We start from the raw sequence: 10,315 nt of genomic DNA on the forward strand, positions 1-10,315 counted from the left end.
TAATTAAGAGAAAACCAGGTGCAACTTAAGTGCTAGTTTAACTTTGTGTTTCCCAAGTACTGTGACGTGGGGAAATTATCCAATTTTCCTTAAATTTGCCGAAAAATGTCTTTTAAATTAACTTAACATTAGTTTGTCCTATGAATGCAGAAGATTGAGCTAAATACAATTAGATCATCTGTTTATAAACGATAGTGAAAGACCGTAGATGGATTGGATTTTCCTTCAATTACAAAATGACTAATTATTAACCTAGCTTAAAGCATCTTTTAGCATTTATTTTGAAAGTCAACTCAAATATGTTTCGGCTCCTCCAAACTGGTTTACAGTACTGTAAACTCATGACCTTTTAGTTAAAAGTTGGATCTTACATAATCCAGCAGCTGATTTGTTGTGTTTGACATTGTCATTTACTACACATAACTTGATGGTGAATGAGGTCAGGCTTCAAGTGAGACAAGCCGCTATTTAATCAAGCATCAAGCAAGGAGTCATGCAAGCATTGGTTGTAAACACCAGATCAACATCAATGCATTGCATTGTTCACTATTGATAACGCTGCTGTTGGTGCTGTGAAGCCTCTATGGGAATTTCAATTGAGGAAAAACTGTAGATGTGGGTGATTAAGGATCCATCTAATACGCCAAAAGCAGTTTGTTTGTGACTGGAACCGAGTTACCGTGACAGCAAATAAACCACAATGACCAAAAACCCCTGATATAACCTGATGATAATCATTTCTAAATGATTCCAACATAAACTCTTTCAAAAAGCAACTGGTACAACATGACACCCACTTAAAACCTGAAAATATGTTTTCTTCCATTTAAAAAAATAATTTTTTTGACTCAGATCTATACAAAAACAAAGTGCCAACTGAGGACTATGCTGTTCGATACATGACAGCTCGTCATAGCAAGACACAGTTACCATACAAATATGATATATAAATAAAATAAATCTGATCGGATGCTGTTTTGACACCGCAAGGGAAAAAAGTCCAACATTACAGAAACAATAAGAGTCTCAAATACAAAGTCAACCCGTTCCAAACTAGAAAACGAGCAGCATAACCACACTAAGATGAAACAGTTTCAGCGTGAATACTGGTCTGTCAGCAGGATCCTACTTTAAAACGCATCAACATAACACCTCCGATATAACCAAGCAGATCTTTCAAAACACAAAGTAAAAGAACTTCTAAATATGAAATGCTGACTGGAATAGTCTGTTTAGTTTTGTATTAATATCCCCTACAGCTCATCAGTCCCTAGTCCATATCAGTTAGCTTTTGGCTACTTGAGGCTCCATTCTGAGATGGATCGTTGTCTGCCCATAACCTACTGAACTCCCTCACGTAGGGCCTGACCAGGTCTGGCTCTTCTGTGATGAGGATGTTCTCCGAGTTGCACTGCACTGCTGCCAGCGTCCAGTTGAGGGAGCCTGTGATGAGCAGCCTGCCGTCCACCACTGCGAACTTGTGATGCATGTGCATATAGCTGCCCACCTTGCGCACGCAGATCCCTATAGAGGAGGAGGAGAAGAATGACAAGATTTCAATGCATTATGGATGAACTGTGGTGCTTTGGAAGCTATGAAGCTGACATAAACAGAGTAAAATCGTGCTGTTGGAAAGTTCAAAGATCATATCATATGTTTCATTGTTGCAGATATATGAGCAAGAGGAGATATTTCACAAATGTTATTGCCAGGTAGTAAATGTTCTTTGACATCAGCACAATCTCTTCACTCTGTTTTTGCAATCTGAAAGAGTATGCATAAATTGATTTCTAACCAATAAGATTTTTGTTGGTCATGTGGCATTTGGAATCAACAAGGCTATGTTTTATAGCCAAGGGTTGAAAAAAATGCAGGCATAGGATTGCACTGCTTACTGTAGTCAAGAGTGCAATTCATTCAGGCCTGATTATTTTACTGCCTAAAGCCGCTGCCATAGGAAACAAAAAGGAGGCATTTGGAACCACTTTGAACTAAAACATTATTAAAAATATTTCAATGATATACAGTATATGCCTAAAACAAAACTGATGGAGAGTCAGTGAGATTCCCCAGGCTGGAAAAGGTAGCCCTTCAATATGCCTGCCTCGCTTCAACATGGCTATGTCAAGCTGGTCTGACATGCTCATATTCATCAACAATAATAATAACAAGGCTGGACATTATTTTGTTTCATTTGACTTATGCAACTCAATGTGAAGGCCTTTAGCTCTGAGCCTTAGATTCTGATGCTTTTCTGTTTGGCCCATTCCATTCAGCTTTTATACGTTTTTGTCCAGTGAAACTATGTTTTTAAACAAAATAAGACAATGGAAAGAACGGAGGGCTAGGGATAGAGGGTGGGGTAAATCTGAAGGGGCAAAAAACACTCTGGAGCATGCAGAGAAGTAATTAGAGTTAAAGTACAGATAGTGGAAGCATGCATTTGGAGAGAGCTGCGTATTTGTTACAGGTGGACGATGCGCCGGCGATTTATTGCGACATCTTGCCACTGTTTGAAGAAATATGGTAAATAAATCTATTACTATTACTCAGTATCACTTAGGGCCGCAAGTAACGATGACTTTCTCCGTCGATAAATCTGAAGCTTGTTGTCTCGAAATCAATATGAACCAAACACAAACAGTTGGTTTGTGTGTGACTATATATATATATATATATATATATATATATATATATATATAATGATTACTCAGGAAATTGAAATATACACATTTGACCGGCTTAAATAAGAGGATATTTACTTTTTTAAATGAAAAAAATATTAATCAAATACCACGTTGATTAATTGGAAAATCGATGTAATCATCTAGACATCGATTGTTAGCGCTTACATCACCTCCTGAGCAACCAAATAGTAGTAGGTAGGTAGGTAGATACTTTATTCATCCCCATGGGGAAATTTGCATTAGTACTCGACAGATGCACGGTTGCTGGCTCAGTAAAGAATTTTTATGTCAGAACTACACAAGATTGTAAAACAGAACCTCGCCACCCAAAGACAAAAATAACACAAGAGCCCATTGCAGGAAAAGCCATCAAGTAAAAATGTGAGCTTGCAGTGCATTTCCAGCTAGTCTGCCTGTCTTGCTAAGAGGGCAAGACGGTGCATGTGTGTCTCACCGACTAAAGAGAGAATGAAATACAACTATTTATTACATTGGATGAAAACCAACTGCAGCTCTGCTCAGCTGAGGCTGATTCAGTAAAAGGCAGCCATGCTACTGCAAGGACGATTTATTGTAGTGTCATTGTAATTATACTGCATTCACTGTAGTGTATATTGGCAAGCAAGTGTTACATATTGGCTGTTTGAATGATGGATTTTCATGAAGGACAAGTTATTTTTGTTTATTTCTAGTCACTTTGGCTCTTCTGGTTAAGGACACATTGTGGAGATTTCCTCTCTTTTAAAAATGTTACCTTGATTTGCCAATATTCAAGATAACATTACAGTCGTGAAAACAGCGGCTTTGTGTGGGCTCTTGTCTTAACGAGCTCGCACTTAATAGAATCGAAGTGCAACACTGGCTGGCTTGAATGTTTGTATGTGCCCATGCCACTGATTCAGCTATTTGAGCATGAAAGCACCCTGCAGGACAAAGACAAGATAGAACATGGATGAAAAGAAAACAGATTGTGCCTTGTAGCCAAGTGGTTGACATCCACACAAACACGTGCACTTAGGAACACTTGGCTTAATGAGATTCGCTGTTCGGGTTGCCAAATTCTTACTCACTTCATTCTTTCAAATACGCAATAGCTGCAATTTAGCAAATGCAGAAGCCTAGGCGAGAGAGTAAGTGAAACATGCGACACAAAGACATCTGCTGTCATCCCCCCACCCCGTTCACCACTGAGGACCCTCAGAAATCCTCTGACTTCCTGGCAATGATGCTTATAGTCCGGGAACAGAGTGAACACCTTCGATGGAGCAGACCTGAGTCATATTTCCCATATACCCAGCCAAGTAGCTCCAAATAATTACCCCCCAGAGTGGTTGATGTCACTTAATCTATACAGAAGAACATCTGATGCCAAATGAAGCCCAACGGCGTGCAGTTTGAGGGAGAACCAGTAATTGAACTTACTGTGACAGAGCAAAGTGTCTGGCTATTCAATTATATATACACAAAGTTTGATCATTATGCTCAACACGCAGTTGGTTAAACAGGGCACTACTTTGAAATCACCACAAAGATCATTTGGTTCTTAGGTTGCCTAAACACAACACTTACTACTTCCAGCAATGCTAATAAAACACCGTTAGGTAACAGTGTTGCTCCACAAACGTCTTCCTCTTCCCTCTCATTACATCTCTGTCAGGTGTATTTTTATTATTTTATTTATTTTACAGTGATTAACATTTGTTTAAACCTATGTTTGGCAGTTAGGAGTAGTGTTTCCCATACAGTTATTTATTTATGGCGGTCCTCCGCAAATAGATTTGTCGCTACCTGTTCGGCCTCGCTCATAGGCACATAATAACATAATAAAATTTCAAGATGAACCTTTATGGGTGAACTTTGTTCTTCAATGCTTCAGTAGGTCAAAATAGGTCAAACGTTATGTACATTGTACATTTAACATAATATTTTTTTGTGCTACTTCCTTCTAAATTCTAATTTCACTTACCCGCCTTGCGAAGGGCTCCAATTTGGGAGCCGTTGATGGCAGAGTAATGCTTGTCAACCAGGATTCTGACAGTTACTCTCCTTCGGTAAAGTTGTACAACAGCCCTGCCCAGGTCCATGTTGGAAAATGAAAACATGCATAAATCGAGAGAAGACGAAGCTGACAGGAGGACGTGGAGAAGACGGGAGAAGGATGTCTCCACACCGTGAGGCAAAGGGCAGGAGCTACAAGAATAGAAAACAATTCTGTGTTAAAAGTTACAATTTCAAATAATAGACGTTGTCATAGGATATGTCGGTATCACACAATTCATTCTAGATGAGGAGTATTAGAATGTGCAGTAGAAGAGACATATGTTGAATTCTAATGCTAGTATATGCACAAAAGCTGTGACAAAACCAAGGTTACATCCATGGCACGGAATGTGCTTTCGCCAATTCAAAGACTCACAATGACACAATGTCACAATGACAGGCTGAATAACATTTGTTTGGCAATTATTGAGTCTTTTTATTTTTCCAAGGACGTCAGTCAGTTGAAAGCCGTATTTGTCTCTGCAAACGTCGTTTATTTGGCCACAAAAGGGAAAAAAAAACATACACAAAGCTCCTCTCTCGCTATTTTTCCCAACGAATCACAGCAGCTTCATTATGCTCAGTACAAAGACTCACTTACTGAGGGGAAGCAGGGGAGAAGATGTGCTCCACGCAGGCCACCTCTGAGGGAAAGAAAAGAACCTCGTTCAGGGTTCTTGGCGGTTTGAGGCGATACAGTAGCCTGTAGAGCAGCTCCACACTGAGGGAGAGGGCCACTGCTCCAAGGCTGACCATCTTGACAGTCCACATCAATGACATCCTTAATGTAGGAAGAAACATGTAAATATTTCCATTACATTACATTATACTGTATACAGTATATAGGTGCTACAATGTATAGGTGGCCCACAATTGTGCAATTAAAGCGATTGCCTACAAAGGAACATACTACAGGCGCATTAGTTATGTTTGTTGTCACCCAATGATAGCAATTTGGCTAGGTTTAGCTACTCACGTTAGCTATCATTGAATGTAGCCTATCATAACTGCTAATTGCCTCTTTGTTTCTGTTTTTGTGTTTGTGTGTGTGTGTACTGCTATTTGTTCAATTTGTTCTTTTCAACCACTAGCAGTATTGATAATGTTATATTTTTTGGTTGAAAAAATATGTATAATCTTGAGCAGTTGACATACAACATCTTTAACTCGAGTTCACCAACATACAAGATAATTGTAATGTTTTTAGCTGGCGTGCCACCTATTCCACCGTGAGCTTTGGCTCACCTTAGTTCCAGACTTGGCAAAACAGTTTAAAAAAATAGGAAAAGATGTTTTCGTAAAACTGTAGATAATGTCAAAATGACTAAAACAGTTGAGAACTAACTGTACTTTAACCTCAGCGGACCCTCCGTGTATCTGGAGCCTCTGACGCCATCACGCGGGTATTGCCAACTAGCCTGCGTCAAAGCTAATCGACGTGATTGACGTGTATGAGGGCCAATGATGGGCGTCTACCATACCGGACCCGGTCCAATCATTTAATCGCAAAGGCGGGTCTTGTGGAAGTTGTTTCCCCGTGTAACGTAACGTGTATTTCCCCAAACACAGGTAAATAATCTCTAGTTTCATGTTGCTTTGGTATAAGTAAAGTTATGTTATGAAGAGATGCGCAATTATGTCTACATCGTGATTGGTGAGGTTTTCTTGGGGCGTTCTTTGTCATCAAAGAACAGGCACGCTAATGCTAACTTGCTAACTAACCTAAGTTGTGTTGTGTACCCTAATCTCGCACTGTACTTCTCTGCCCTGTTTGTCCACTACACGCCACTCACAGAACGTAAGCATCAGTTTTTGAACGATGGGTCGCCGTAAGTCTAAACGAAAACCGCCTCCTAAAAAGAAGATGACGGGGAATCTGGATTCTCAGTTTTCATGTCCCTTCTGCAACCACGAGAAGTCGTGTGACGTCCACATGTAAATCAACACACCGGTTCACCTTTTTGATATTGCTATTTCTGTTGGCAGTTGCTAACTTCCTCCTCTCTTTCTGTCAACAGGGATAGAAGCAGAAATACTGGAGTGATATCTTGCTCAGTCTGTTTGGAAGAGTTCCAGACGCCAATTACTTGTATCCTTTCTTCATGGTATGATATTAGAAACTAGTCCACTCAACAATCAGTTCCAGTGTCAAACTGTGTCCATCATAAACCGTTTAGTAACTGTACTGGCAATGGTTGAACATTTAACATGTTACATGAAGGTACAACACAGGTACGCTTTTTATGCATTTTTGTATTCTGCACGCATTTTAACCCCTGATTATGCTCCTCTGTCGAGGTGCCAGTGTTGGCTACCTACGGCAACTCACTCCCTCTCCAGCAAAATGAAGCAATAACGCGCAGTAGAGGTGGAGGTAGAGTACTCCTAAAATTTCTTCAAGGTTGGCAGGTCTGCACTTGCATAATTCAGCATGTCCGAAAAGGGGTCTGAAGAAGTGGAGCTAATTTGGTTGGAAGAAAGCAAGAAGAAATGATAGAAATGTCGTGTAATAGACAATTAACTACAAAATATATAGGGAATAATACTTTGATTAAATAACAACAAAGAAAAACACAAGTAAAAACTAACAAACATTGTGTAATCGCAAATGCATGATAAATAAAGCTGAAATAGATGGATCACAGGTGTCCAAACTACAGCCCAAGGGCCATTTTTGTCCTGCAGTTTTTCTTATTGGCCCACAGCATATTGTGCAAATATTAGTATTTCATTATTTAAGCTATATTATTAGATATTACATTCATTTACTCACTTAAAACACAAATCTACGATGTGGATGCTTTCTTCAGGTAGCTTAGCATATGTTGACCTACGGGTCAAAGTAGTTCAGCTCGCCGTGCATGCGTGGATTTTCTCCGGGTACTCCGGTTTCCTCCCACATTCCAAAAACATGCGAGGTTAATTGGCGACTCCAAATTGTCCATAGGTATGAATGTGAGTGTGAATGGTTGTTTGTCTATATGTGCCCTGTGATTGGCTGGCGACCAGTCCAGGGTGTACCCCGCCTCTCGCCCGAAGACAGCTGGGATAGGCTCCAGCATACACCCGCGATCCTAATGTAGAAAATGGAAAGTAGTTCAGAGGAGAAAAAGCAGCCGGTGTTTATCGTGTGCTCTTGCTAATACCGAATATTGGTACTGTTATGCAAATGTTGTGATTTGTGTCTTTGTGTCAAACAAGAAGTTCACCAGTGTAAAAATATCAAATCTTAAGACTAAAAAGCCAGTATTGTTACAGCCAGAGATACGCTATAGAGTACCTACCATATCATTAGTGACCAACTGCTATAAGCGGGACCAGTGTGGTGTGACATGTTTGTTTTGTGGATTATTAAGCAGCATATTTGCTAATACACATCCATAAGGCTATGCACGCATGCATGTTTCTGAATGATAAACTCTTGGGACACTTTCAGTAGCTTGAGAGAAATCTCCTCACCACAGCCGTCCATTTACTGGAAGCTTTCAACTTAATCTTATGGCCCTTGTGTTTAACCGCAGATTTATTGCTGCATCATAAGTCTTGATGGTTTTTTCTACGACTCCTAATTGAGGATTTGGCGCCTCCCTCATCCGCACACCCAGACAGCTGATGTAGCATATGAGGTTATGGTCAGAGTCTGGGGCGAGGGCAAATCTGACGTAAAGAAAGCTCAAGGAAAGCATTCATGTATGAATTTATTGTATAGAACATCAATAGAGGCTTTAAAACTTACAAGTTGTTGCGAGCATTTCATGACTGCCGTTTGTCACTGAAGTTGTGTCAAGGCTGTGGAATGTGGGATGAACTCATGTCAGCACTTAAACCCATAAATTTCATGGCGTAATTTTTTTTTTTCCTTGTCAAATTATGACATCTTTCAATAAAATATGGAATATACTTTGTTATATGACTTTATTCTCTGACAATTACGGCTTTTTTTTTGGTCCAACATTACATCTTTCTCATGAAAAGATGAACATGAGTTCATTCTCTTAATATTACAGATTCTTGTAAAACTGTGAATTTTGTTTTGTATAATTCCATTCAATGTCATACAATTGTATTACAATTTAAAGATTTTTTTTGTTGTAACATTGTCTTTTTTTTTTAAAATGGCAACATAAAATTTGTAAATTGAAGACTTTATAACCATTATTTCATACTCCTTCCTTGTTTTGACAGTGATCAATGCTATAATAATGTTATTTATTTAGTCACGATATGATCAACTCCTTAATGTCTCAGTATGAAAATTTCCACAGTTGGTATCAAATTTAATGTCACACAAGACATTCAGTCGACGCTGATGACAGTCATTATCCTTAACCCCCTCACTCTTTAGACCTGTCGGAGCCAGTTGACGTATACAGCGATTGGATAGATGCATGTGAATCAGCCAATCAATAGCCCTGACGGACCTGGTCTGCTGTCAGGACTGGCGGAGGTTGGGACTGTGCATATAACTCTACTTTTGTGACCATGTGGACAGGTGGCGACTCCTACCTGCAAAGCTTTAGCCCACGACTCCAAATAAGACCCCAGTAGTTTTCTTTTCTTGTGTCACCGTCTACAATTTGTAGCCCCCACCCCTGACTCTTCGTCATCAAGGACTTTCAACTGTAGACATTTGGTTTTCTTTTAATTGCCTGTGACATCCAGACAGAAATGACGAGAATGCTATCCACATTATTAGAGACACCTGCATAAGTGTATCTAATGAGCAAAAACCTATCCAAAAATGCAGCTCAACTACCTTCTGCTGTGATGATGTCACATTTTGTTACATGCAGCGTGTCCTGTAATGATGGTGATGATGATGATAACGACCTACAGCTCCCCTCATCCTCACAGCAGCAGGTCGTTAAAGTGAAGCAAAAATACATGTATGCTTTCCTGTTTATGTCATCTAGTTTGATTAAATTGCTTTATGTCTTCTGTGATAGTAACAAGATGTACACACAATATTTTTGTGTGCTTAGTTATTTTCCTATGCCACTGTAACACAAAACACTTTCAGGTTGCTATGACTTGGGTTATTTTGAAAATAAAAGAGCAGTAAGACATAATGTCACTAACCAGTGCTGTGGATGTTTATTATAACTTGAGTGTAGCTGTTTAATCCAATATCTGATTTAGGGAATAGATACTCTTAGTATTACAAATACCTGTACTGTAGATCCCCACTATTTGGTGAGTAAGAGTAATTGAGACCGCAGTAAATATTTACATTTTTGACATTTTTTTCTGCCTCCAAACCCCCTTGATAGCTTGACATTGTTTTCCTCTGATTTTGGATCTGTATTTGCAATAAAAATGACTTATTGGATAAGATTTAAAAGAGCCCTTCCTGTCTCTCTTCAATTGCCATTGTTCACTTGTGATGAAGGAAGCTAACAAGCAGATTTAGCGCTAAATATGCTTCCAATAGAGCAGCTACACACAATAACCCGACAGGAAAGCTTTCTACCATCTTGCAGATTCTGTAACTATTTCCGCAGTGTTTCCATAGACTTCCTGCTTCCGACCCAAACGGCCTATATTTAATTTACTCCACCCCCAGACCTCCTTTAGGTATGCCCATTCCG

The 10,315-nt window shown here is 39.5% G+C and overlaps 2 protein-coding genes across 5 annotated transcripts; one reads left to right on the forward strand and one right to left on the reverse strand.

Moving 5' to 3' along the window:
* Nucleotides 1-471: 471 nt before the first annotated feature.
* On the reverse strand, nucleotides 472-6,842 carry pld6 (phospholipase D family, member 6). Of its 2 annotated transcripts, none has more exons than XM_058074517.1 (4): nucleotides 6,685-6,842; nucleotides 5,329-5,508; nucleotides 4,654-4,877; nucleotides 472-1,524 (listed from the first exon to the last, which is right to left on the reverse strand). In XM_058074517.1, the coding sequence occupies exons 2-4, from the start codon at nucleotides 5,505-5,507 to the stop codon at nucleotides 1,271-1,273; spliced, it is 657 nt and encodes a 218-aa protein (XP_057930500.1). In that variant the 5' UTR covers nucleotide 5,508; nucleotides 6,685-6,842; the 3' UTR covers nucleotides 472-1,270. The 2 variants fall into 2 exon arrangements, with proteins under 2 accessions (XP_057930500.1, XP_057930499.1); XM_058074516.1 differs by lacking the exon at nucleotides 6,685-6,842 and adding an exon at nucleotides 5,973-6,635 and having other exon boundaries at nucleotides 497-1,524.
* LOC131130362 (transcription elongation factor 1 homolog) lies at nucleotides 6,133-10,068 on the forward strand. 3 transcript variants are annotated; one of them, XM_058074519.1, is made up of 4 exons: nucleotides 6,133-6,296; nucleotides 6,523-6,662; nucleotides 6,746-6,816; nucleotides 9,073-10,068. In XM_058074519.1, the coding sequence occupies exons 2-4, from the start codon at nucleotides 6,547-6,549 to the stop codon at nucleotides 9,135-9,137; spliced, it is 252 nt and encodes an 83-aa protein (XP_057930502.1). In that variant the 5' UTR covers nucleotides 6,133-6,296; nucleotides 6,523-6,546; the 3' UTR covers nucleotides 9,138-10,068. The 3 variants fall into 3 exon arrangements, with proteins under 3 accessions (XP_057930502.1, XP_057930503.1, XP_057930504.1); XM_058074520.1 differs by having other exon boundaries at nucleotides 6,248-6,381; XM_058074521.1 differs by having other exon boundaries at nucleotides 6,284-6,421.
* The last annotated feature ends 247 nt before the right edge of the window (nucleotides 10,069-10,315 follow it).

Source organism: Doryrhamphus excisus, chromosome 1, assembly GCF_030265055.1.
Source record: "Doryrhamphus excisus isolate RoL2022-K1 chromosome 1, RoL_Dexc_1.0, whole genome shotgun sequence".
NCBI lineage: Eukaryota > Metazoa > Chordata > Actinopteri > Syngnathiformes > Syngnathidae > Doryrhamphus > Doryrhamphus excisus.